Source organism: Cutaneotrichosporon cavernicola (assembly GCF_030864355.1).
Source record: "Cutaneotrichosporon cavernicola HIS019 DNA, chromosome: 5".
Taxonomy (NCBI): domain Eukaryota; kingdom Fungi; phylum Basidiomycota; class Tremellomycetes; order Trichosporonales; family Trichosporonaceae; genus Cutaneotrichosporon; species Cutaneotrichosporon cavernicola.
Window position 1 is genome coordinate 2155371 of NC_083397.1, and position 25722 is coordinate 2181092.

The 25722-nt window shown below is 59.7% G+C and overlaps 11 protein-coding genes across 11 annotated transcripts; 5 read left to right on the forward strand and 6 right to left on the reverse strand.

The window, feature by feature from the left end:
* Positions 1-105: 105 nt before the first annotated feature.
* Positions 106-1706, forward strand: cdc1 (uncharacterized protein; the record flags this gene model as incomplete). Its single annotated transcript, XM_060602071.1, has 6 exons — positions 106-316; positions 348-469; positions 501-911; positions 943-1271; positions 1305-1432; positions 1468-1706. The coding sequence occupies 6 exons, from the start codon at positions 106-108 to the stop codon at positions 1704-1706; spliced, it is 1440 nt and encodes a 479-aa protein (XP_060458502.1).
* Positions 1707-1740: 34 nt separating this feature from the next.
* On the reverse strand, positions 1741-3259 carry CcaverHIS019_0508660 (uncharacterized protein; the record flags this gene model as incomplete). The annotated part of the gene is made up of 2 exons (XM_060602072.1): positions 1741-3042; positions 3122-3259. 2 exons carry the CDS (start codon positions 3257-3259, stop codon positions 1741-1743), a joined length of 1440 nt encoding a protein of 479 aa, XP_060458503.1.
* Positions 3260-3567: 308 nt separating this feature from the next.
* On the reverse strand, positions 3568-6125 carry MBP1 (uncharacterized protein; the record flags this gene model as incomplete). The annotated part of the gene is made up of 6 exons (XM_060602073.1): positions 3568-3750; positions 3784-5558; positions 5633-5817; positions 5866-5871; positions 5980-5990; positions 6072-6125. The coding sequence occupies 6 exons, from the start codon at positions 6123-6125 to the stop codon at positions 3568-3570; spliced, it is 2214 nt and encodes a 737-aa protein (XP_060458504.1).
* A 700-nt stretch (positions 6126-6825) lies between these two features.
* CcaverHIS019_0508680 (uncharacterized protein) lies at positions 6826-7643 on the forward strand (the record flags this gene model as incomplete). Its single annotated transcript, XM_060602074.1, has 3 exons — positions 6826-6831; positions 6873-7467; positions 7501-7643. The coding sequence occupies 3 exons, from the start codon at positions 6826-6828 to the stop codon at positions 7641-7643; spliced, it is 744 nt and encodes a 247-aa protein (XP_060458505.1).
* An 87-nt stretch (positions 7644-7730) lies between these two features.
* CcaverHIS019_0508690 (uncharacterized protein) lies at positions 7731-9301 on the reverse strand (the record flags this gene model as incomplete). The annotated part of the gene is made up of 6 exons (XM_060602075.1): positions 7731-7914; positions 7959-8166; positions 8214-8319; positions 8351-8911; positions 8943-9082; positions 9118-9301. 6 exons carry the CDS (start codon positions 9299-9301, stop codon positions 7731-7733), a joined length of 1383 nt encoding a protein of 460 aa, XP_060458506.1.
* Positions 9302-9617: 316 nt separating this feature from the next.
* CcaverHIS019_0508700 (uncharacterized protein) lies at positions 9618-12859 on the forward strand (the record flags this gene model as incomplete). Its single annotated transcript, XM_060602076.1, has 3 exons — positions 9618-9739; positions 9785-10711; positions 10747-12859. The coding sequence occupies 3 exons, from the start codon at positions 9618-9620 to the stop codon at positions 12857-12859; spliced, it is 3162 nt and encodes a 1053-aa protein (XP_060458507.1).
* Positions 12860-12956: 97 nt separating this feature from the next.
* cbc1 (uncharacterized protein) lies at positions 12957-15795 on the reverse strand (the record flags this gene model as incomplete). Its single annotated transcript, XM_060602078.1, has 5 exons — positions 12957-14789; positions 14824-14979; positions 15025-15180; positions 15215-15594; positions 15774-15795. The coding sequence occupies 5 exons, from the start codon at positions 15793-15795 to the stop codon at positions 12957-12959; spliced, it is 2547 nt and encodes an 848-aa protein (XP_060458508.1).
* A 188-nt stretch (positions 15796-15983) lies between these two features.
* CcaverHIS019_0508720 (uncharacterized protein) lies at positions 15984-16877 on the forward strand (the record flags this gene model as incomplete). The annotated part of the gene is made up of 4 exons (XM_060602079.1): positions 15984-16060; positions 16094-16125; positions 16200-16436; positions 16486-16877. 4 exons carry the CDS (start codon positions 15984-15986, stop codon positions 16875-16877), a joined length of 738 nt encoding a protein of 245 aa, XP_060458509.1.
* A 39-nt stretch (positions 16878-16916) lies between these two features.
* On the reverse strand, positions 16917-20049 carry CcaverHIS019_0508730 (uncharacterized protein; the record flags this gene model as incomplete). The annotated part of the gene is made up of 9 exons (XM_060602080.1): positions 16917-17435; positions 17470-18933; positions 18971-19509; positions 19543-19608; positions 19641-19721; positions 19772-19789; positions 19830-19933; positions 19978-19988; positions 20026-20049. The coding sequence occupies 9 exons, from the start codon at positions 20047-20049 to the stop codon at positions 16917-16919; spliced, it is 2826 nt and encodes a 941-aa protein (XP_060458510.1).
* Positions 20050-20620: 571 nt separating this feature from the next.
* On the forward strand, positions 20621-21028 carry CcaverHIS019_0508740 (uncharacterized protein; the record flags this gene model as incomplete). Its single annotated transcript, XM_060602081.1, has 2 exons — positions 20621-20716; positions 20750-21028. 2 exons carry the CDS (start codon positions 20621-20623, stop codon positions 21026-21028), a joined length of 375 nt encoding a protein of 124 aa, XP_060458511.1.
* A 551-nt stretch (positions 21029-21579) lies between these two features.
* On the reverse strand, positions 21580-25424 carry gsk3 (uncharacterized protein; the record flags this gene model as incomplete). The annotated part of the gene is made up of 8 exons (XM_060602082.1): positions 21580-21820; positions 21857-21984; positions 22141-22638; positions 22677-22840; positions 22886-23020; positions 23085-23136; positions 23922-23937; positions 25282-25424. The coding sequence occupies 8 exons, from the start codon at positions 25422-25424 to the stop codon at positions 21580-21582; spliced, it is 1377 nt and encodes a 458-aa protein (XP_060458512.1).
* Positions 25425-25722: the final 298 nt, after the last annotated feature.

Consider the following 25722-nt stretch of genomic DNA (forward strand, 5'->3'; position numbering starts at 1 on the left):
CGCGCCCACGTGGCAATTCCATTATTGCATTACGTATCCACACCGTCACCTCAAACGCGTCGCGCACTTTGATTTCGCGTCCACAACATTATTATTCCCCACGCCATGGCCACAAACATTACCTTTGAGGCCGGCGAGCCCCCAAAACGGCCCGTCGTGGCCTACTCGTCCCTCCCCGAGCTCTCCGCGCCGTTCTTCATCGATCCAGCATCTCGGTCGTACAAGCACCAATACTCAAACATATACTTTGTGCGGCTTATCGAGCTGCGGCCCATTGTGGAGGAGCACGCAGCCGAGCGCTGGGCCAACGTCCGAGGTATGTCCTCCTCCGACCAAACTGATGAAAGGCAAGCCGCCGCTCCTCCCGCGCATCCTGAACCTGCAGCGCGGGCAGCTGTGTTACATCGTCGGTACGGTGTACATGGACATGCCGCTCAAGCCGAATGTTTTAGAGGAGATGGCGCGGAGTGTAGGTATCTCAGCGACAGAACTGATGGTAGCATTACGTCGCAGCGCCACCTGTGCGACCTAAATTCTTCTCGGTGCAGGACTCGGTACACATCGAAGACGAGAGCGGGCGCGTGCGCCTCGTTGGCCCACGTATCCGTGAAGAGCAGGAGAAGCGAGGCGGGATCGTCACGGGCGTGATTATGGGCGTGTTGGGAGTCGAAACGGGTGGGGGCGACTTCGAGGTCGTGGATCTGTGTTACGCCGGCATGCCGAGCGTGTTCAAGCCCGCCGCGAATGGGAAAAGCAAGGAGAGGGAGGATGCGATGGACGTGGACGGGAGGGGGGAAAAGACGTGGGTCGCGCTCGTGAGCGGTCTCTCCATCGGGACGGAGGTGGCAATATTGGATATGAAGGCGCAGCTGCTGGTCGAATGGCTCATGGGCGAAGGAGGGGGTGTTGAGGTGAGTACATTCTGGAGTGGGCTGATAGCAGGACCGGCACATTGGGGAGCGGATAGCGCGGCTTGTGCTGGTGGGTAACTCGTTGTCGATTCCTGTGGTCAAGGACGATCGGTGGCAAAAGAAGGCCCAAGCCGTCGGCATTGCGCCACACATACCCAACCACCCGACCAAGGTACTGGCCAGCATGCTTGGAGACCTCCTCGCGTCGTCACTGCCTGTGAATCTGATTCCGGGCGCCGAGGACCCAGCAGGTGCCCTCCTCCCGCAGCAGCCGATGCCCAAGGTCATGTTCGGAGGAAAGAAGATGGAAGGGTTGGAATGCGTCACGAACCCCACATGGCTGGAGGTCGGTGAACGGAGGTGAGCTCCTCACTCGTGATAAGCTGACATCAGCCTGCTTTGTTCCAGCGGACAGGGCATCGACGACATCTTCAAGTACCTTCCAGGAACACAGCGGCTGCGCATGGCACGCCGTACCCTCGAGTGGCGGCATCTCGCTCCAACAGCACCCGATACGTTGTGTAAGCTGCTCTTGCTTACCACTAGCTGACGACAGCCGTCTATCCATACCCTGACGCGGATCCGTTCATCATCCATCACCGGCCCGACATCTACGTGGTGGGAAACCAGCCTGAATTCGAGACCGAGTTGGTAGGCGACGAGCCGACGCGTATCATCCTCCTCCCCTCCTTCGCCCAGACCGGAACGCTCGCCCTCGTCTGCCTCGAAACCCTCGAAGTCAAGACTGTGACCTTCGAGGTACCCCAGTGGGCTGGCGACATGCCCGCAGCCTAACTCTAGCCATGCATACATGTCTACATTCTAGCATCTAAGCCGGGACCTCTGTCTCGAACAAGGACATGCCTCGATCACCATGGCGGTACCCCATACTGACCTCGCGTGCAGCGTGGTCACCATAATGTACCGTCCACTTGAACTTCCCTCCCCGCCGCCCATATCCGGTTGGCACGTCCTTCGTCCCCGGCCGGGCACCCCGACCATCGTGGGTAACGATACCGCCCTCAACGTCCCCGCTCCCATCGAACGCCAATACAAACGCCCGCCGCTCTGTGACGCCCCACACGCGCCCGCCGTCCCCGGCAAGCGCGTATACCGGACTCCCCCGTCCAGCGGGGGAGAACACACTCCACCCACCCCCAGGATTACGCACATCCCATACACTAACAGTACCGTGCTGTGCGCCGCCCCCGGCGACGCCATATTCGCCGACAAAGGCGGCGGAATACAACGCAACATCGGACCACGGATCCGAGAGCTCCAGTACTGGAACCGCCCCTGCTCGGGGATCATGCAATCGCGCAGCACCATCATACCAAGCCGACAAGACCTGGTGTCCCGGGACGACGGCATAGGCCGCCGATCCGCGTTCGGGACCGCGCAGCTTCCCAATCTTGGTGGGACCAGAGGAGGAGAGAGCGTACGTCCCAATACCCCCGCCCACTCCGAGGTAGGCGGTGGACTCGGTCAGGGCTGCCGACCAAGCGCGCACGCCTGTCCCGAGATTGATTTCCGAGGGGGAGATCCACGGCGCCCGCGCTTTGAAGAGACGCGCACATCCCTCGCTTGCAGCCAGGAACGAGTCGCCGCATCCAGCAAGAGCGCGGATATTGGCCGGCGACGAGGTACCTCCTTTAGGGTGCATGTAGTGTGCCGTACTCCGTGTCCCATAGCCCAGTTCTACGCGCTGAATCGTGCCGTCGAAGTGAGCAACGATGTAGCTATTAGGAGTCGGGAGGGCATGGATGCCGACAATGTCTGCGGCGGAACCGGACCATCCCGAGTCTGAGCCGAGAGGATATGTTCGCGCCGGTGTTGCTGAGCGGGGTGCATACATCCTCCGTGCGGGGAGGGAGTGGACGAGTAGTTGTGTGCCCACTCCGAGGACAAGGGCTGGATCGTCACCAGACCGGAGGCAGAGTGCAGGAATGACGGGCGCTCGCCATTCCGATCCGATCTGGAGCGCGTGCAACTTGTGTGTGGCTAGGGAACGTCCTATACGCCCGTGGAGAGCTAGGAGGGCTGGGGGAAACCATCGCGATGGCGGAGGATGCAGTGTACGGTGGCCCACCGGGTGGTGCGTTAGGTGTAGCGGGATGCCGAGGGTGCGGACCTGGCGTTAACGGCTGGTCCAGAAGGAAAGTCGATAATCGAGAAATTCGCAGCGCAGTACGCGGTGAGAGCAGACTCACTCTCTGATCGAGCGTGCGCGAGACGCCTCGCAGGCGGACGAGGTTCTCGGCGTCGAGGAGATCGAAGACGTGTGCCAGTACGTCGTCGGGAAGGCCACCGAGGCTCGCGAGAGCTGCTGGTTTGCTCTCGCCGGGCATGTCTATCATCGATTCTTAATTGGTTTGGGATGTATGAGTGTGCTGAGTTGGGTAATTGGAGATGGAATCGACATGTCACGCACAGAAATACTGGTGGCAAAATACTGGTGGTAAAAGTGGAGGTGGAGGGTGGGGGTAGAGTGGCAATCGACGCACAGACTGACGCGACTGACATTGCTCTTGCTCTCATGACATACGACGTCAGCGGCGCGTGCACAGGCAGAGAAAGAGAACGCAGAAGCCTCTTCCATACACTACAGCACATGACACTACACGCAAGAATCGCCTGGCTACATTATGATAGGAAGTTAGGAAGTGACCCATGACGGGGCAGTCTGGGGTGGGGGGGCTGGACGGCCACTCTGCGCCTCGTTCTCGAGCATGTCGAGGAGCTGTCCGACAATCTCGTCGATCTCGCAGGGACTGATGTCCCCGCCACAGCCCGCTGATATCAGGCGCCGGTACTGGGCCATCTTGTCCGTGGTGCCCGTCTGGGTTTAGCTCTACGCGACAATGCAACCCACCTCCGTCTGCGCCTTCACTAGACGGGTGACGAGCTCGCTGCGCCGTTGTCGCATCTTTTCGATCTCGCTCCGCAACCGCTCTTCCTCAGTTACAGCCTCCGCGACCTCTGGCACCGCTGTCAATGTCGACAGGTCAGAGTAATCCTCGCCGGCCTGTGCAGGATCGTCGCCGTTCTTCCACCGTGTCTCCCGACCCTCATCGCTCGACTTCCACTGGCGCGCACCGCGCGCGAGGTCCGTCTCGAATTTGGCCCTGAGCTTCTCGACCAGCCCGTCCAGCTCGCCTTGCTTGGCCTCGAGCGGCTTCATCTGTTCGCCCAGGTTGTGCAACGTCCGCCCAGCGTCCGTGACCTCGGTGTGGATGCTTGTGAGCATCGCCTTGGCCTCGAGCACGTCGCGCTCTTTGCTGGCCTTTTCCGCCTCGAACGAGCGCGCTAGCGACTGCATCTGCTGCAGGACGTCCGAGCTGTGCTGCCCGGCTGCCAACCGCGCCGCTTCCGAGTTGTACAGCTGTGGCGGGAGAGTGCTGAACACCGCCGCACCCAGAGACGTTGGGTTGCGGGGCGCCGCGGAGGGCTGTGTCCGACCTAACATGATGTCAGGCGACGAGCGGAAGCGCTCGTCTTCCAAGATATAGTCCTCGGCCGACTTGAAGTCACGGTTGCGGATCTTCGGGTCGGCGCCGTGGTCGAGAAGCGCCTTGACGATACGCTTCGACCGCGCGCGAGCAGCTAGGGTCAACGCCGTTTCGCCGTCCTCGTCCTGGAAGTTGATCACGTCTGCTAGCTCCTGCGGGTAATCGGCCAGGCGCGACAAGATGACCTCCATGTAGTAACGTGCAGCGTGAACCTTGCCCTTGAATAATGCAAGGTTGGCAATGTGATGGAAGACTGTCCGATTCGCCTTGTCGATGTTGAGTGTCGAACGGTGGAGGAGCTCGAACACCTCTGGGAACTTGCGCAGGTCGTAGTTGTTGGTGAACATGACACTTCGCATAAGAGGAGTCTGCTCGAGGTTGTTCTTGCCGAAGATGCTTGCGCCCGCCGACAAGAGGAGCTTAATCACACGTGTGCGGCCCATCGCAGCAGCCCAATGGAGCGCAGTGTGCTGGTCGTCGTCAATGGTGCCGTTAGAATCCCAGTTGTAAGGAGGGTTCGTCATGACAGAGGGGATTTGGGTTGCTTCAGAAACAAAGTAGTTCAAGACAATGTCGTTGTACTCATCCTGGGTGAGAGGGTGTTGCATCCCGCCGTACTGTGCGCGCGGGCTGGCGCCTGGTGGTGGGGGGGTGTGAACGGCGCTGTTGCCGCGCGCTTTCCTCAACTGGTCGTACTCGTCCTCGTCGTCCATCATGGCGGACGACCGCTTACGCGAGTGCCCGGCACGGCCATTCATGATGCTGAAGCCATCAATGTCCATGCCGTCAATGCTTCGCTCGTCTACCGTCGGCAGCCGCGAAGTGCCGTTCAACGGCGACGGCGTCTGCGACTCGGACATGTCGTCCATGACGTCCGAATCCTCGCCATCGCCAACAGAGTCTGGCGTCTGGTGCCGCCCATTGCCGGCACCAAGGACCTTAGCGCTCTTGATCGGAACCAGGGCCTCCTTCTGCTTGGCTTCCTTGCCGCGCTTGGTGGGTGGCGCGACGGTATGCTTGGGAGCTGGGGGTGGTGACACGGATTCTCTGGGGACAAAGTCGATGATGGGGCGCAGCATATCTTCGACATTGTACTGCTTTGCAAGTGCGAGGCCTCGTTCAATGGGTACCCACGTCCCTGGGAGTCAGTTAGGGTAAACATGACCTGACGACGCGTTGACCGCCATCTTGCATCCGCATCACAAAACGCACCTTGGTACTTTCCGTAGCCACCCTGCACTTTCTCATGCTCTCCTTTTTGGACTTCACGTTCCAGAACGCGTGTCCGTTGCGGCTTGTCGAATCCGGCGACTTTGAGGATCTGGGTGGCGTTGAGGTACGCGTCAGACCTACGACGCATGACGGCTACATTGCGGCAGATGAACTCGAACACGGGACTGGACGCGTCAGCTTTGTCGCGCGTGTATGCGATGCGAGCAACTTACACGCCACTGTAATGTCAAGCGCGGCAATGTCGATGAGCCCGAGAGATCAGAGTCAGCATACGCAATCATGACGGGGAAGAAGTGGTTGGACACCCCGGCGGCGACAGAACATACCTGTACGTGGCCTGCATGCATGCGTCAGCATTTGTACTAGTATGAGAGCAAAATGAATGACAGAGTTGGGCTGATCCATGGTGGAAACGTACCTTGTAGATGGTGTTGGGCCCACCGTCGCCCGTCGCGGCTGCTTTCTTGCCCATGTGAGGATCGCGTCGAACGTCTCTTGCAACGTCGTGTGTTCGGGAATGAAAATGGAGTGTGACCGGGCTCTGGGCCGACGGTCTGAGTGGGTGGGAGTTGAAGGGAAGAGATGCAAGGGACTTGATGGATGGATGTAATGTATGTAGTTGCGTGAGTAGTCGAGTATCTAGAGAGAGTAGTGGTCATGAAGCGAGGTCGCGCGGGTATTAGGACTTAGGGGAAGGTTGGGATACTGGGTCACTGGGTCACTGGGGCGATGGGGTGACTGGGTAACTGGGTGACCGGGTGACGGGGGTTCACGGGGTGTGTTGGGTAGGTGGGTGGCTCGACGCGTCCAAAGTATTCCTACCTCTAATTACAGACAGCAAAGGTAGGTCGTCATCATCTCTCTCCCTAGTCTTAATAATTACCCCTATAGGAAATTGGTTGATTGTAGGCCTGTCTGAGACCGTGCCCTCAACAAGCGCAAAGACAACAGCCCTTACTTAAGCTACAAAGCTCTCATGCCTTAAACCCCAGCCACCCAGCCACCCAACCACATTCCCAACCTTGCCACGTGGATTAAACGCCGGGGTGTGGCACTGGCCTGGGTGCCTGGACTGATCACTGGTGGAGGTCGTCTCCAAAGTTGACTATCGTCCTAGCTCACTTGTTGACACACTCCTGACACCTTCCTTCCTCGCTCTAACGCACCACGCGATGAAGGTGAGCTATTGAATCGGAATTGAGACAATGAGCTCACGCAGATCTCGAACAATCCGCCACAGCATCTGTCAAACTACGAGGTGCTGCAGCATTTCCTCGCGCTCAAGAAGGACAACGACGTGCTTGAGCGAGCCGCCGAGTCCAAGAAGAACCGCGACATCAAGGGTGCCTTCGACCAGATCCCACTCATCACGCGACGTGGAGAGATCGGCGGTCCCGAGATCCCCGAAGTACCCCACCTCACGCCCGCCCAGCTGAAGCGGGAAGACGATGCCGCACGCCGGGGCGTCTCCAAAGATCTGGTGTGGGTACAAGGCGAGGTGCTCAAGTACCTCTGCGCCGACTACAACGTGACCGCTCGGCAGACTGCAGATGGGGTGCGGTCCATCGCGGATGGATTGCAGGACTACGGCCTCACAAGGGCCGAGCTGCTACAGACGTGCAACCTCGCTCCGACGAACATGGTCGGCATGTACTTAATTGTCGAAGAGGCCGAGAAGCGATTCCAGAACTACGAGGGAGGGTATGAGGGGACAGTGGGCACTATTATTTCCGACATCATTGAGCCGAGCCTCCTTTACGAGGTTCCAGACGAACTCACGCCGTTCGTCACAAGCGTCAAGGCCAAGGAGATAGGTGAGCTGCCGAGTAGTTCACAGCTGACAGCAGTGCAAACCATCCTGGAAGACGCTGCGGCTTACGCTGAGGAGGAGGAGATGATGTACCAGGAGCAGGAGTTTGTGCACGAGGCAGAGTGGGGAGCAGACAAGGAAGCCGCGGCCGACGACGACGAGGACAACACCATGGACTAAGGGAGGGAGAGGGACGGTTCGGTTGAGACACATTGTACGCATGTAGCCTATTTCATTACACTACCATTATTACCAGTTCGAAGGAGATTATCCGCCGAAGTAACTTCCGCTGATGACGTGGCTGACGCCCAAGGAGCAGAGGCTGCCAAAGGCCAGGCCTGAGACTAGGGAGAAGGCCGCGAGAGTGCCCGCGATGTCCTTCTCGTCCTCGGCGATCGCGGGGTTGAGCTCCGGAGACGACGCGAACATCATGCAGAGGGTCGAGATCCATCTGGCGTCAGCTCCTGGGTAACGGAAAGGTTCGAGCTGACTCACCCGCCAGTGAGGCCAAAGCCGAAGAGGATGAGCCAGTAGACACCGTCAGGGAAAGCGGGGAGTTGACCCTTGGCGCGAGCGGGGATGTTGCAGAACAGGAAGAGTGGAATAAAGACCACCCTCGCTAGGGATAGGACGACGAGACGCGGGATCGTCATCGAGCTGAGCCCTATGGAAGGGAGGTATGTCCGTCCACTGTAGTCGCCGACTAAATGTCAGCTAGTACTTGCACTCCGTCAGCAGACGCCGACGCACTGTTGAAGAGGAAGAAGTGGATAGCAATAAACGTGGCGGGCTGAAGAATCTTGGGAGGCGCCTTGACGACACTCGTGATCGTCGTGGTGATTGGAGGGAAAATGGCCTGAGATCAGCGGGAAACGCGTCGTGCTCACAAGAGTGACGACGAAGATAAACGCCACTGCGAACTCGATCCGGAAGTTCTTGCGGGCGACGGTCCGCGTGACGCGCCCGTCTTTGGCGCGATCCGCGCCAGTCGTCCGCGACGTCAGTGGGGCGAGCACCTCCGTGATGGCGGGGTTCTGGACGAGACGGTTGAGTGCGAGGAGGCAGACGACGACGAAGCCCGCCGCTAGAGCCCACAGGCCGAACGCCGCACCAGTCGACGCCTCTTCCTTCTCCGTGGAGGAGAGGAGTGCCAACACGACCTGGCTCCCCGAGACGAGCACGGCAATGCCGCCCTGGCCGGACATGACACCCTGCATCTCCTGGCTGCCCCAGAGGGACGCGAGCGCGATCACGGCACTCTGCAGATAGGAAGTCGTGAGTGCCAAGACGAGCGTGAGTAGGAGGAGGAGCGGGAGGAACATGGCGCGTGAGCCTGCACTGCCCTTGGCAAGGGCAGGGATCACAGAGGGGAGGGTGGGATAAGCCAGCACGATGCAGGCTGCGAGGAGAAGGAGGAGGGCCCAGCGGGTGCGTCCGATTGGATTCACCTGTCATCAGCTAGCCCATGGCAAAGCGTACGCTGGCGACAGTCCTTTGAGCGAGCCCAAGGAAGAAGAGGTTGGCGAAGCAGAACGCCGTGCTGAGGTAGGAGGGAAGGTTGCTGCGCAGTGGTCCCTCCTCAGTTAGAGAGATGAGGAGAGGGAAGGTGCACATGAGTGCTGCGGTCAGTAAGAAGAGAGATCTCTGTAGCTACCGTTCCAGGGAAGGAGGACGCCGGCGCCGAGTACCCAGAAGCAGAGGTAGACGTCGCGTCCTTGGTGGCGACCGGAGAGGTGCGTCCCCTCGCCATTCGGCGCGTCTGGATCTGTTGCGATGGGCGTGTATGCGATTTCAGGGGAGAGCAAGGTTCGCACCCGCTGCTGAATGTTACTGAGCATTGTTGGCGAATGGTCAATGTCAACAACGCGGAACGGGTGTTGCGGGTACATGATCTCGTAACGTGAACCGCCGGGGTGGAGGTGCCGGATTTGGTTCCGGCCATCCTCGAACACAGGTAGAGTCGAGATTGAGACACTACTTACTACTCATGCCAGCGTATTCATAACAAACCAGATTGTCAATTGTTCAAAACTGCTCTTCCTTGCTTCCCTTCAAGCAGTTCAGCTTTCAAAAAGGCGACTTGATCTCTCACCACGACGTCGGCGCCGGTAGCTCGACCTACTAGGATCAAGCTACATTTCGTCCGTCGCGTTTATGGAGTACAACTCGACCCACGAGCCAGGGGGCTCGGTAGCGTCACACATATCGCTTGAAGGACCAGTTCCTTCCTCAGCCTCACCAGTTCACCAGGCGGCAAGCCAATCGAATGTCCAACAGTCAGTTGGACAGTTTGACCACTCTTCACGTGTGACTGACAGCAGGCCGTCTCCCTCTTCAAGCAACCCATCTGAAGGCTCCAAACCCACAGAGATCGTCCGCTACAACACAGCTAACGGGCGAAAGTATGTGTACCCCGCCACGACCATTCCCAACCCATCCATCGCCGACCAGCCACTCACGACGGTGGATCCGGCACTGGGCGAGCTGGAGCGCCCTCACTTTATCCCAATCGATCTTGACTCGCGCGTGGACAGGGCGAGCGTGTGGATGAAGACCGTCCCCGGAACAGGCGAGGTCGTTTTCTTTATCCCCGGTTCCTGCTCTGAATGTCTGAGATTGCAGCAGCATTGTGACCGCGCGTCACCTGTGTGTGGGCGGTGCCAGAAGCGCGGGGCCAGCTGCACATTGCAGGGGTTTAAGCACCTGCGCCCGTCGGCACCAGTCCGGGGTCCAAGTGGGAGTATGGATAAGGGCAAGGGTAGAGCGAATGGTGAGGAGATCGGGGACGAGGGAAGGGGCAAGCGGGTCAAGAAGAAGCGCCGGCTGAGTGCCGACGACGAAATGGATCCCAACACCCTCAACTTTGAAGGGACTGCGATCCGGAAGGCGCGCCCGCGCCCGTCCAAGACGCCACAGCAACCGTCGAGTAGCGCGGGGTACGTCCGGCCCGAAGACATCAAACCCACCCCCGAGGACGAGGCGTACGCCGCGCTCGCGGAGCGCGACGTACCCCAATTGCCGCTGGATATGATCCGAGGGAAACCGCCGTTCTGGGCGGAACGGCGGAGCACCCTTCAAGCAGCCATCACGAACTTCAACAGCAACCTCATCCGCACTGATGGCGCGTGGGTGGACTATGGACACAGCGGGATCGCGCGCGGCGTTGTTCTGGATGGGATGCCACACGAGTCCATTCAGCCCCACTTTTTCGGGGAACGTGAGCGGGCAGGGACGATCCTCACCAACGTGTAAGCTCATCATCCGTGAGGGGAGCTGACAGCAGCGGCAAACCCAGGCGTCGTTACTGGTCCGTGCAGAGTCAGAGCCACGCACCCGGTGCTACATCGCCACTACCGAAGGAGGTGCCGACGCCCAGTGGAGTGAACGAGAACACCTCCAATGGGGGTGAGACTGTGAACGGAAATGCGAACAGTGGCGCTGCGACGCCAGTGAGGCCTGAAGAGGAGCGCGCCGTTGAATCGCTCCTCATGGCCCACCGCGCCAACATGGCCGTCGCCGTCGCCGTCACCCCTGCGTACGCGCACACGCCGTTCAAGGTGCAGAAGTCCTACCTCGGTCTTGGGTGGTTCTGGGTCGTCGACGCGTGGACCGAGCTCGCGGCCGTCCAAAAAGACGTGCCAGACAGCGATAAGGAGGTCGTCTGGCGCTTCCGTTTCGAGTGGGCGTCGACACTTCAATCCGAGCCGTGGTGGTCGCGCAAAGACGACGAACCCCGGATGTCCCACGACTGCACTGATTTGACTGTCAAAAGCCCTCAGACAGTGGACAAGTTGCGCCTCACTCTGGCAACAAAGACATTACGCGGCGCACCCGCCGACTCAAACGGCACAAAGTGCGGGGCGTGCGAGCGCTTCTCATCGAATGTCTACGAAAAGCCAGTGTGCCTCAATGAGGAGTGTGTTCGCATGGTGCGGGACACCCAGGAACGTCTCCCCTCCAGAAACATCAACATGTCTGGTACCTTTGATCCGCCTATGCAGCTGAAGTCGCTCTTCAAGAGAGATCCGCCGTACGTCACGCAGCGCGTCGAAGCCCAAGCGGACATGTGGCACGCCTGGGTCTGCGCGCGCTGCCGCCTCGCCAACGAGCGCCGCGACTGGTCTGGCCTCCTCTGCGAGTGGTGCGCACATGTCGATTATCCTCGCCGCAAAGCGTACACTGTTGAGGCGCTGCACGGACCGCGTCCGACTGCCACAGGCGCGCGGGCAGAAGAGGGCTTCGCGAGCTGGGCCGCCGACGGGGGCCGCACCTCCGCCCTCTTCCCCGACGAAGTCAAGGCCGTGCGCTGGCAGCTACCGTGGGCCGAAGTCGTACATGTGCTGGGACACCAGGGCGTTGCGCTTGTCCCAAATGCTGTCCTCAAGGGCCTGCAGATCCAGGGACGCGACGAGGTCCCATTCCGCCGGCACGCTTATCCCGCAACCTCCTCCCAGCCCTCGGAACTGGTCATCTCTCACTTCTACACCTATCTCGCTGGCCCCGATGGCGTTCCGCTCATCGCCCACCTCCCGACAGCGACGGCGGTACCATGGACCGAAGCGCCCAAAGTCACCCTAGACGCCATGGACCTCATCAACGAGCGCGCAGGACGGATCTACCCCGGCGACCCAGAGTTCAACTCGCTCCTCCTCGCCACGGTTCGGCACGGGTCATCACCAACAATCCCATTGTCCCAAAACGCGACGGTAGCCCTGCTAGTCCTCGGCGCCGATTGCACGCTGCACGTCCGCCGGGCGCGCCGGCGCGCCGGCGAACTGACCGCGCAACACGGCGACGTGGTGCTATTCAAGACGGGCCCCGAGGCTGTTGAAGTCGAGGTGCGTGCGGATGGGTTCGCGTTCGTGGGACTCGCGCGGCGGGCGTACGAGGCGCTCCCGACTGAGATCCCGTCCGGCCCGCTCACGAGCTGGTACATGGGCCCGTGGCCTTTGGATCGGACCGCGCCACTGCGGCCACACGTCGCGTTTGTCGAGGAGAAGATTGCCGAGAAGGAAGATGAGGATAAGCCGAAGGCAGAAGACGTCGACAAAACGGACGAGGAGTGGGATAGGGACGCCATGGACGCCGCGGACATCTTCGCACCGGCGCTCTTCAGGGGGATTGAGGTCGCTCGGGCCCGGCCGACACCGACTATCTTGAAAGCGCCAGAGCACGCACCGCTCCCCCGCCCCAAGGCTGAGAAGAAGGTTGTAGCGACGGCCAGTCGAGGCCGTGGGCGTGGTCGGGGTGGTCGTGGAGGCCGCGCACGCGGCCGGGGCCGTGGGCGTGGGCGTGGCGGATCGTTGCGCGCCAGCACGAGCGCCACGCCCATGGACATGGACGAGGACGAGGAGGGTGAGGAGGAGCTCGACGAGTTTGACGACGAGTCGGATTAGTGTATATTGTCATAGATAAGTCATTGTGATATTACCCATTGGCGTTGCACTAGTCGCTGCATAGTTTGGATTCTATTCATGGGTGGGCCTTACTTCTCTACTCGCGCCCGAGCGCGTCGGCCCACACACCGCGCACCATGGCCTCTGAGCGAGCCTCGAGGCCCGCCGAGTGTGGGGGAATGATCGCGAAGACTTCAGTCTCGATCGAGTCGGCAAGCGGCTCGATGAGCTGGGCGTAGCTTCGCACAAACTCGCGCCACCATCCCCAGCGAGCGCGCATGGGCCACGCTCCGCTGTCGCCGGCATCGAGGAGGGCGAGGACCGACTTGAGGCCGGCACCCTCGCGGCCGTATGCCCATGGGAGGAGCTCCTCGGCAAAACGCTGGACAGTGGCGCTGAACACGCGCTCGAGACGGTCCGTCTGCACATCGACCTGGCTCTGCACCTCCTGCGCCTCGCGGGAACGGTCCGGGTCATCATCCCCGTCGTCCATGCCAACACCTTCGCCGCGCTCGAGGCGCTCGGCGGCGCGACGGGCACGCGCAACCTCGTCCGCCTTGTCGACGGCGCGGAGGCGGCGTCGCTCGCGCACAACGCGGCCGACGATCTTGTCAAGCGCCATACGCAGGACCTCCCACTTGTCCACGTCGGTCCAGCCGTCCGGCACGGTGTCGCTGCCCGCCTCGGCGGCGAACACCCAGTCGACGACGTCGAGCGGCTCGAGGATACTGTACTGGAGGTACTTGTCGATGGTGATGAGACGCATCTGGGACGAGCGGCGCCAGAAGGACACGATTGCGTCGAGCACGACACGACGCGAGGCGTAGTCGTTCGTGATGAAGCGCAAAACATCCAGGTAACGCTCGGTTGCGTTGAGGAAATGGGAGAAGGAGCGGTCACCAAGCTTGAGGATGGTTTCGGTGACCATCTTCACAATAGATGCACGGAGGAGGGAGTCACCGCCTTGGTCCATGGCATCCGGAAGGTCGGTGATAAAGTTCTTGACCTCGTGCGAGGGTGCCTTGTTCTTCATCCGCCTCAGGAGGTCGGAAGCCTCAGCGTGCAAGTCGCTGCCGGCGGCCTCGTACTGCCACACCGGATCCGGCGCTTCTGGCGACACGACCTCGGCGTCCTTGGCGAGCATGGGCTCGGGGAGCGTCTGGAGGATGCGGTCGTGGTACGCGAGGCGGATCTCCTGCTCGACCACTCGCCGCATGAACGCTCGCCGCGGGTGCGCGGCAGGGAGCTCAAGGTCGGGAATCCACTCCTTCCACATCCACTGGAACCCGAAATTGGATAAGTGGATAGCGAACCAGTCAGAAACTCGGCGAGATATCTCGATATCGAGGCCGTCCTCGCCGAGCTGGGTGAAGATTCGCCGCACAGCGCGGCCTACTGGCGGCGCGATAGTGGCCGGGCTCAGTTTGCACAGCTCGGTGATAACCGAGCCGTACATGAGCGGACTGTGAGGCGCGTTGGGAAGGGTGCAGAGAGTGGAGATGATGGTGCTCACGACCGACGACTCGAGAGAGTACGTCGACTCTGATTCCTCAGACTTGAACGTTCCCGGTGCGAGGTAGCGGGAGATGTTGAGGAGGAAGCGCGCGCACTCCTTGCGGTTGACCTCGAAGATGTTGAGCGTGTCGAGGAGGAGGGAGCGGAGGGTCCAGCCGAGGATCGTGTTCGTTGGGGGAACAACGCTCTCGTTGAACAGAACGAGACCGCTAGTACGGCCCTCGCAGTCCTGCGGGTTCTCTTCGTCGACGTCGTACATCTCGGGTGGCATGTAAACTGGCGAGATGGCGTATGGGTCCGGCATTGTCGCGCCTTCGGGGATGACGGCGTTCTCTGACGGGCGAGGGAGAATAGCAGGTGCCTGCCACTCGCTGGCGCGAAGCTCGAGGAGCGCGGTCATGAGGTGGGAGAGGGGCTGCTGTTAGCTTGGAGGTATGTTACCAGCTTACGTCGGCGTACGCCTCCGGTTCCTCGCCCTCGGCCAGGATAGGCGCGAGGGGGTTAACGAGTGAGCGCGTTCCCTTGCGGCCCGTAACGAACATCTCGATGGTCCTGACGATGCTCTCGAGGTCCTCGGCAAACGAGCCAGCGAGCGCGTGAGCGGACTGGCATCAGTACCCTCCCCTTAGCCTTCCTTCTACCCAACGTACCCGGATGATGCCCTCGCCAACAGCGCGCGCGGCGCGCTCAGCACGGTCGCCGCCACCACCGACCTCGTTCAGAACGCTCAAGAGGCTCTTGTACGCGTCCACGAGGGAGCGGGGTTCGACCAAGCCAGCGGGCACGAGAAGTGAGAGGAACTGGAGCTGACGTCAGTTTGAGCAAAAGAGGATAACTGACCAAGAGACGAGCATTAAGCCACTCGCGCGCCTCAACACTGGCGCGGAACGACCGCGCAAGTTCCTCGAGGATCTCGCGCCCGCAGTCGGTCTCCTCCTGCTCCTCCTCCTCCCCCTCGACGCGGTACGAGAGGTGCAATAGCAGAGTAACGTAGTGTGCCTGCTTGAACGGCATCTCAGTGACACCGTACCGGAACCCATCCATGATACCGGGTGCGCCCTCGCGCCATCCGCGGCGCAGGACCTTGGCGAGACGCGGAGGGTCCTCGATACTGTCAAAGTCCTCGTCGTCGGCATGCTTGAAGATCATCTTGCGCATCCGTACAGCAGTCGTTTCGGGAGCAGTGCGCCCACTGCCGCGTTGTCCGCGCCCGCGGTCGTCTGGTGTCAGTGTTTGTGACTCAATTGCGACTCACTCCTACGCCCACGGCCTCCATATCCTCCTCCTCCCCCGAAGCCACCACCTCCTCCTCCGTAACCACCGCCTCCACCTCCTCCACCGTATCCTCCACCACCACCGCCGTATCCACCGCCGCCACCGCCGCTGCCACCGTAACCACCGCTAAAGCCGTTATAGCTCATCGTGCGTGAGTAGGGAAAGGTGGTGATGCCAACTGTGTTCTGTGATCGCAGCCAAGAAAGCAGGAGCGGAAGCAAATATCCTGGAGCAAGATTGTTTTCGACCTCCACTTTGGTGACCACCAGCTGTGTGTGGCTTGCCATTAATTGTATTGCTTGGACTACTCTCCATCTCTGCTCAATTCTCAACGATGGGGCCTAAAGCACCAGTCTGCGGCGTCTGCGCCCAGCCATCGAAATACCGCTGCTCAGTGTGCCCAGTACGATAGTGAGCTCATTGTTGTATCGGAGCTGACCACAGCTGCTCAGTAGCGTGTTACAAGACACATAAGGGTGGGTCCGACGCTGTTAAGGGGTTGAACAGTGGAGGGGCTGAGAGGGTGAAGAAGGTGAGAGACTGACGACAGAGAGTTGTATAGCTACGTCAGAGACTGGGCCGGCGCCATCTCTTGAACCACCAGATGTCCAGCCAACTGAGCCAGCTGAGCCAGTCGAGCCGACTACAGAGGAGCAGCCCGACTTCAAGCCTCTCAAGCCCCTCACATCGCTCAAGTGGCCGCCTGAACCTGACGCGATGATCTTCTCGGACCCTCTGAAGCGGGACGACCCGAAGCCTCTCCGTACCACAGAGCTGGAACGTATTGGTACGTCTGAGCCTACGATTCAGCGTCGAGTTTGTGGAGCTGACAGCAGCGACATCCCAGCCTCTCCGCGACCTCCTGGCCGAGGAGAAGCTTACGCGTATCCTCTCCGCATTGGATGCTATGCCGAGCAAGGCGAGGCATGATGCCCTAGCCCGCTTATTGGGTGTTGATGCTGATAGCCTCGCGCGTCCCGCTGCGGCCGCGACGCTCGATCGCGGGTCTCCGCCGCCGCTTGGTGACCTTCTCACGGCTGCGGCGAATCCACAGGAGAGGAAAGAGGAATGGGGTGCGGACGGGTGGTGGCTTGGACACTCTCCACGTGTATGGATTGGCGAGGAGGAGAGGCAGCTCGTCAAACTATGGGCTGGGGTTGTCGTGCGTGAGATCGATGGCGAGAGCGACGGCGCTTGGGGGAGCGGTAACCTCGAATGGGTGGTCTAGCAAGGTCGTGCATGTCATGTACCATTATCTATTATCGTGCTATGAACGGGCCGGTGAGTTGCCGAAGAACCACGACTGGCGTTTTGCGCTTGCGGGGCTCTCGTCGTGCTGCACCCTTGTGATGGGGTTGGCGAAGGGGTTTGAAGGGGTAGCAGGAGCGCCACCGCCACCGCCGCCGCCGCGCAGCGGCTTGGCGATGCGCGCGTGGTTGAAGTTGGCCTGCTCGCGTGCTTGCATCTCGGCAAGGCGGGAGCGGAAGCCCTCGATCTGCTGCTCGTACCGCTGGTTCTTCTGGGCCAGCCGTGCGTCGGCGTCGTTGAGCAGCTGCTCGAGGTTCTGGATGCGCTCGTTGCGCGTGATGAGCTTGCGCTCTGCAACACCAACCTCCTTCTTGAGCTGCGTGTTCTGGTCCACCAGCTGCTTTTGCACCTGGTTGAGCGCGTCGAGGTTGTGCTCGAGGAACTCGAGCTTCTTCTGCTGGTTGCGCGAGCTTGCCGAGCGCGCGATCACCTTGTATTGCTCGCGCACCTCGTCCAGCTGCATCTCGAGTTCGACGACCTGATGTCAGCTCAAACGAGCCCCATAAGCTTACCTTCTCACACCGGTTCTGGAGATCCTTCATCAAGCTCTTGCGCACAATCTCAAACTCGGCGTACTGGATGTCGTACTGCTTGCGCTGGCGCTCGAGCTCGCGCGCGGCAGTGGCAAACTTCTCACCGTCCTCGTGCCCAGACGACGCGGCCTCGAGTGCACGGTTCAGCTCCTCGTTGCCGAGCTTGTACGTCTCAATGGTGCTTTGCAGACGGCGGATCTCGCTCGCCGACTTGTCGGCGTGCTCGGTGAGTGCCTTGATCTCGCCCTTGAGCATCTCCTCCTGCGCAGACCATTTGGCCTCGAGACGCTCCTTGACCTCAGCGACGGCCAGTGGGTCGTTGGACTCGGCGGAGCGCGCCAACAGGTCCTCGTACTCGCGGTTGCGCTGGTCGAGGAGCTTCTCGACCTCGGCCTTGCGCTTTGATTGCAGCTCGGCATTGTCCTGCGCCAGTCGCAAGCGCTCCTGGCAGTCGCGCATGATGTTCTGGTTCTCGGCAAAGTGGTTGCGCACAAGGTCACGCAGCTCGGTAGAAATCTGCTCCTGGCCAGAGCTCGAATCCTCGACCTTCTTGATGTGCAGACGGAGCTTTTCCCCAGCAGCGTCGAGATTAACACCTCCCATGTCGATCTTTGCCATCATCTCGTTGAGCATCTCCTGCTTGCGCTTCTCCTTCTCCTCCTCCTTCTCGCGCGACTGGACCTTCTTGCGCTCCTCGATCTCTGCCTTCTGCTCGTCGATCTCGCGCTTGAGATCGGCGACCTGGTCCTTGAACGTGTCGAGGGAGATGGTTTGGTCCTTGATCTCTGTCTCGAGGCGCGCGTTGAGGATACGTAGCTCGGAGGCGTCGGCAGTCGAAGTCTTGTTCTCCTTCATGAGCGACATCTCCTGCTCCTTGAGGAATTCGACCTCGTCCTTGAGCTCGTTGAGGGCCTTCTCGCGAGCAGCAAGGGCGCTCTCACGCTCAGCAAGTTGGTCGCTGAGCTCGTTCTCGCGACGCAGGAACTCCTCCTTCTCGTCCTTGTCCAAGACGCCAAAGGCAGTCGGCGTGTCGGGCCGGGAGAGAGATGAGGGTGTTGGGCTGGTGGAAATAGCTTTGCGAATGCTGGCGGTCAGGCCGCTGCTGGCCATCGGCGACGTCCACTTGTCCTGCTCGACCTTGACGCCGCTGCGCCACACCTTGACCTCTTCCTCCAGCATCGCCGCATACTCTCGAGACATGCCAAGCTCGGCAGTGAGCTTCTTGAGCATCGCCCGGAGTTCTGCGGGAGACAGTTCGACGTTGACCCTGGCCTTGTTCTTGATCGACTTGGCGCGCATACCAAAGCGCAGTGTCGAGAGGGTCTCTGGTTCGTTGAACGATGCTGGAGAGCAGTTGATAATGAGCGTCGTGCGCGAGTTACCACCAAGCGACTCTTGCAGGATACGCGTGAGTTTGGAGTCACGATAGGGAATGTGCGTCGACTGTCTGTCAGCGAAGGCACCACAAAAGCGAGCTCACCTTTCCGTCCGTCAGAGCGTTGATGACCATGCCGAGCGCGGACAAACTCTTGTTGATCTTCTTTGCCTCCTCGAGAGTCTGGCCAGATGCTCCAGTCTTGCCAACCTTCTCCGAACCAGCCAAATCAACAAGGTAAAGGTTACCCGACTTCTGGCTGCCGCTCTCGGTGTTACGCTGGTGCACGCCGATGACGAAGATCGAGTGGGAGCGCGACGACTCGGCGTTCATGTTCGTGGACGAGACGGCACGGCTGGCACCGCCGGCCCGCATGACGTCAAACACCTCAGCCTCGGAAGCGACGTAGACATCGGTCAGGCCCTTGACGTACACACCGCGCGCCTTGTCCTCGTGGATCGAGAGGTTGTCGTTGTGCGGGGCGAGCAGGTCCTTGATCTTCTCCATGTAGATTTCCATGTAGCTAACCTTGACGGTGTACTCGATGTTGCTCTCGGCTGCAACAATCGAGGCAAAGATCTGTTCCGTGATACGGGGAATGAGACCCTTGAGCGCCGCGTTCTCGATATCCGCACCCATCATGGCTGTGCGTCAGTATCGCCTTGTAGAGCACGTACTGAAAGTCTTTCCTGAGCCCGTCTGACCATAACAGAACAGCGTGCCGTTGAAGCCAGTCATGACATCTGTCATCAGCATTAGCCGCGCCATCACACACCCTCAACGATCGTCTTGACGCCAAAGTCGAAGATGTCCTGTTGCCTCGACTGCTCGTCGAAAACGCGATCGAATGTGAAGCCTGTGCATTAGCTGTCGGTCTCTGCCGGGGTCCGGTTCGCGTGCACGCACCGTCCTTCTCCGGACCAGCTGGACGTTAGCGCTATCACAGAACTGAAATTAGACGTACCGAGCGACCCTGCACTCTTCATCGCCACTGTGAGCGAGTCGTCGGTGATCGCGACGCATCGTTCAGATTTGGCCTCGACCTCCATCCGATTCATCGGACGGAATCTGGTGTGAGCAAGCGCCGAGGTGGTTGCCACTGCTTGACGCACCGACACACAACCTGCTGTTAGCTACTTGGACGTTGAAAAGCTACGCACCTTGATGTTATTACCGGACGCCATGGTGGTTGGAGCCGTGGGCGGCGGTGGTGGGAGAGGCGGGAGAGGTGGGAGAGGTGGGATAGGTGGCAGAGGTGGGAGAAGAGTGGTCGGGAATGGAGAGGCGGGGACCGCCGGTGCTCGTGCGTACAAGCCGAGCTTGGCTAGGTGTGACGGGAGAGGATGCGCCGCGCGCCAAGTCTTGTAAGATGGAGCCTGGGTCTTGCACAGCCGATGGGAGTTGTTGTTGAAGGCGAGATGCAAGCCAAGTGTGATACAGGACGAGGGTGTTAGCTTGACGGGATCGATCAGTAGTGATGGATGGTATTGCGCTGGGTGGACGTGTTGGGCGTGTCGTGCCTCGTGGCAGTAAGGGGTGCCGCGTCTGAGCCACCAACACGTGACCTAGCCATTGTTGTCATTTCTATTGTTTCCACCTTCTAATTAAGCAATTAGGAGTGTTTCAAATCTCACCCACCCCGGTCCTCGGCCTCCGAGTTTTCCCTGGTGACCCGGTCCGCAACCCGTTCCAACATTCTCTCAATCTCCCACCTCTCCAACTTCTCACCTCTCCCATTTTCTTTGTGTGGATACGATGTCGCGCGCGTCCAAGGTCTTTTTCGCCTCAGCGGTCGGCTTCATGGGCGCAACGATCTACGGCGTGCACTGGCTGCAGCAGCGCGAGTCGGAGGTGAGCCTCCACATACTGCTGAGCTAACAACAGCAAATGTACCAGGGCGTGATCCGCGACGAGGAGCGGGTGCGCGAGAAAGCGCTCAAGCGCGTGCAGCAGCCAGCTGCAGTCGTCGACGACGATTGTGTGACGTGCGTCATCTCGCCCCCGCCCCAGCTACTCGAGGCGCAGACCGCCGAGCAGCGCGCCAAGGAGCGGCAAGGGCGCTTGGCGGAGTACGAGGCACAGAAGGGCCTCGCGAGGAGACTGTCCATGGAGAGGGACTCTCCGGCGGTGCCTGCACCAGTGGCTAGCGAGCGACTGGTGTAGCGATCGCAAGACGCATGACGCATCCTTTTCGGCTCCCTATTGTGGAGAAGACCCAAGATATGGCCACCATGACAGGTCCACGGCGACGTCGCCCTCAAAGAGGTCGCACTCGTTTATACCCCGCATAGCAACGTGCCATCTGGCCCTCACCACTCTCATAGAAGCGCACACGCACCCCAACCAGACGGGCTCCGGCACGTTTTAGTAGTCAATGCATTCATCCAATTCGTACAGGGGAACCCACTCTCTCACCAACCTACGCCTCCCTCACCGAACCCACCTCCGACTCAAACCTTCCCACTTCCCCAGGAAGAAGGAGATTGTTGCTGCGGCTACGAAAGCGACAGCCCCGGACGGAACGGCGGATGTACAAATGTAAAAAGAGGAAGGAGCAAGGAGAGGCATTACGGAGAACATGCGACAATAGCCGCGCGGCAGGTCGTAAAGGAAAGGCGAGGAGTTCGAGAGCGGGAACATGACAAGGGGGCCAGGTGATGCTGAGTCGGAGGTAGGGTATCAGAGCTCAACGGAGAGCAACTACAGTAGAACTATCAGTCGAGGCTGATGCGCAGCTGCTCCAACGGAATGGGCACAAAGTCGTCAATGTCGATGCCGCGAGAACGCAGCTCGGACTCGGCATGTTTGGGGACCAGCCGGTGGATAAGGTCGGGCCGCGTCGAGAGCTCCTCCCGCGTGAAGTTGAAGAGCTCGGGCATGTCCTTGCCGTTCGGGAGGCGCGCGCCCTCCGTTCGCAGTTCGTCGAAGAAATGGTGCACGAGGGCCTCGGGAGCGCTAAATGTCAGAGGCGAACTATCGTAATCAACTCACGTGAGGCGGGCGGTGGGCGTGTACTCGAGGAGGTGGGAGATGAGGTCAATGGCATCGGGTGAGGTGCGAGGGCGGAACACTTTGGTGAAGGGGTGGGGCTTGATCTGGGGGAACTTGTGCTCCATGTACTGCGAAAGCGGTCAGTTTCGCTCGACACGCGGTGCGGCCACGCTGTGCTATGTGGTGACGTCAAGTCGATAAACGTGGGGAACAGAGGTACTGCCATTCCCAACTCTTGATGCCGCCACTACACACAACGTTGACTCGAAACAATAGCAACTCACGTTCGGGTTCATGGTCTTGATCTGCTCGCGGGTGGGGGTTCCAAGAACCTTGATGATCTCGACGAGCTGGTCGATGCCAGTCTCTCCAGGGAAAAGAGGCTGGCCTAACATGAGCTCGGCCATGACGCATCCAGTCGACCAGATGTCAATGTTGGTGGTGTAGTTGGTGGCGCCGAAGATGAGCTCGGGCGCGCGGTAGTAGCGCGAGCAGATGTAGCTAACGTTTGGCTCGCCAGCAACGAGGATCTTGGCCGAGCCAAAGTCGCAGAGCTTCAAGATGCCAGTGTTGGGGTTTAAGAGCAAGTTCTGCGGCTTGATGTCACGGTGGCAGATGCCGACCGAGTGGATGTATGCCAACGACCGCAGAAGCTGGTACATGTACAGCTTGACCTGGAGCATCGGCACGATCTGCTTGAGCTTGGTGTAGTAGCGCAGCGAGCGGTAGACGGTCTCGGGGACGAACTCGAGCACAAGGTTCAAGTAGACCTCGTCCTTCTTCTGGCTTGTTAGTTCAACATCTCAGGCCGGGGACGCACCTTGTCGCCGTTCGAGTAAAAGAACGCCTTCAGGTCGACAACGTTGGGGTGTGAAACGAGGCGCATGATCTGGAGCTCACGGTTCTTGAACCGCTTGTCCTGCAAGACCTTCTTGATGGCGATCTCCTGTTCTGGAACATCGGTTCCGTCCGCCATCTTTGTCGCTGTTGCGATCAGCACCGTTTCTTTGTTTGTTCAGCATCACGTACGCAACATCTTGGCAGCGAAGACGACACCGACGCTTCCATTGCCGACCACCTTGTAGTTGGTGTAGGTAATGGTCATCTCCTGACCAGTCTTTCCCTCATGGGCCGTCACAGTAACCACACGGTTCGGGTCATCGGCTGTGAATAGTTAGCTCGAGTCCAGTAAGTAAGCCCATGGAGGGCTAGTTATGGCTGGTCTCACCCGAAACGCGTACCCCGTTGACGAGGTTGCTCATGTTAGGGACTGTTGGGGTCTGTGCAAGTGCAGAGTAAGGATGAGAACGAGGACGCCGGAGGTGAGAAGTTCGAGGCCGCCGGGGCGCAGCATGCGCGGATGTGAGTTGAGATTGGGACGAGACATGCGAGGAGGGGAGCGCGTGGGTGGAGCGATGACGCAGCACGGGCGGTGAAGGGGGCGTTCCAGCGACAAAGCGAAGTGCAAGGCACAAAAAGGGGAATGGTAGTGCAGGAGAGTGAGGTTGGTGGGTGCGACGAGGGCGGAGGAAGGTGGATTGGTGTGGATGAATGGGAGGCGAAAGGCCAAGGTCAGGTGGCCAAGCAGAGGTTGTAGGGAGGGGGTTGACGAAATGACGAATGACGGGTGAGGACGGCAGAGCGAGAGGGCAATGTCAGCAACGGATCAACGCGTCGTGTGTGTAGGAGGGAAGGACAAGAGATGGAGATGGAGATGGGATTGTGGGTAAAGGTAGAAGACCGTGAGTCGCGACGCGAAGCGGAACTGGTGCGGCTGACTGTTGGCGTCGACGCTGACGCAGGTCCAAGGTGTAGCAAGGCAGGTGTTTGTCCAGCTCCAATGAGCTGTGTTGGGGGCGCCGTACGCCCGCGGTATGGGTGCGGCGGAGGTGAGTGGTGAGGATTGGGCGACTGCTGCGCACTGTGGGGGACCAGTTGCAGGACGGAGAAGGAAGGATGGTAGTGAGGTGACTGAGGATGATCAAGTGGGTGCGAGAACAGTGGTGTCTTTAGATGGGTCAAGTGAAGATCAGGGAGAAGGGTTGGAGGCCTGGGATGTACGCACCTGTGCGTCGAGTTGACTAGGTTGGTGTGTAGATGTGGAGCGTGGTTGGACGCGTCTGGGATGTCGCTGGCGAGAAGTTGCCAGTGAGGAGTGAGGTTGGGCGGTCGCGTGTTGAGGGGGGGGGGGAATGGGAGGTACGGTTTGATCGACGCAGCGAGTGAATGAGGTAGGCCGTAGTGTGGTGACAATGGACGTTGGTCTAGGTGTCGCCACTTGAAGAGGACGAGATTGTTAGAGTCAAGTGGTTGATAGCGTTAGGTGGATGTGGGTAATGGAAGGAAGGGAAGTCGAGTGGTGGATGTAGTGGTGGGTGTGGTTGTGGTGTGGATGGGTGGGTTGGTGGAATGGAGGTGGTGATGGATGGTGGGGACGGGCGGGGGCGGCTCCTGCCTACCTGGATGACAGGATGCTTGGCTACCTAGAGTACTTTGGCTACTTGGCTACTGGGTACTGGGTGGGTACATATCTTCACCCTATGGTGGTGGTTGTGAGTGAGTGAGTGAGCGCTGCAGCTGGTTGGCTGGTTGGCTGGAGGAGGCTACAAGTATAGTAGGGGGAGGGGAGGGGAGGGGGGGAAAGGGGTGAGGGCCAAGAGAGGGTGAGCAAGTGAGAGGGGAGTAAAAGGCATAGGAGCAGAGGATTTGAGTATCAGAGGTCGAGTGCTAGTGGAAGAGATTGAGCAGGCTCAGGGACGATTGTAGCTGGATCCTGACCACCTGACTCTGTCTATCCAAGGTACAATCCTACTTCGGCCAACCCCATACCCTGAATCAATCCCACCGGCAATTTCCTCTGTGGCACTTGGACCTCCCTCCGCCCCGCAGATGTCATCCACGCGGCCCCGTATCTGTCTCCCCGCGTCAGTCGCGCCGTGCCCGCCAAACTCCCCACAGCAATGAGGGGCGCCGCTTCCACTTCTGATGTCGTAACATGTGTTTGGCACGATGGGCACACAGTCACAGAGTTACAAAGTACAGACACCAGTACGCCGATGCCTCAGATTGTGTAAAGACAACTTCACCCAGTTTTGGGGTCCTGAAGTCGGATATCACTCAAAACAGGGCGGGCGTTGGAGGATCCCATCTCCGACGCCGTTTGAGGGAACTCGCGGGGACTGGGCACTGCCTTCCAACAGTGAACAGCGCCGCCACCAAATAGACCGTCCTCAGCGGCAACAGCCCGGGGCCGAGGTTTCAAGCCTACTCTACTGTTCTAGTACAATCCAAGCTCCATGGCTGCACTGGACTGTGGACCACGATCATGTGACACGCATGACGCGGTGACGGCCACACTCCCACGCGCCACGCGATCCTACCAGCTACACCTAAAGAGCTTAAGAGTCTGACAAATGTTTGCTCACGTGCTGCCGAGCGTGCCTTCCTTCTTAAACTTCCTGCGATCGGCATGTCGCGCACGTTGCAAGGCGTTGCGGCAATTACTGGTGCCATGACGCATGCGCCATCCGTTAATACGTGATGACGATATTTTATCGATATTGTACATACTGCGCATGTTACTCGAATGAGGACGACGACGATGGGTTGCTGGCGAATCGAAGAACGCGTTCCTCTTTGGATTCGTATGACCAACTGACCAACACAAGCGGGGATCGCGTGAAGAGTAGCATTCAGCCATCAGCTGCCACTTGCCGGCATCCTCAGCTTCAGCTGATGTGCTGATGAGCCATAGACGAGGTGGCGCGCGTCTTTCCGCGTCACAAGGATCAAGGATCAAGGATCAAGATACACCCTGCGCCTCAGGTACCAGGTGGGCAACCAAGGTAAGGCAGGGAACAGCGTGT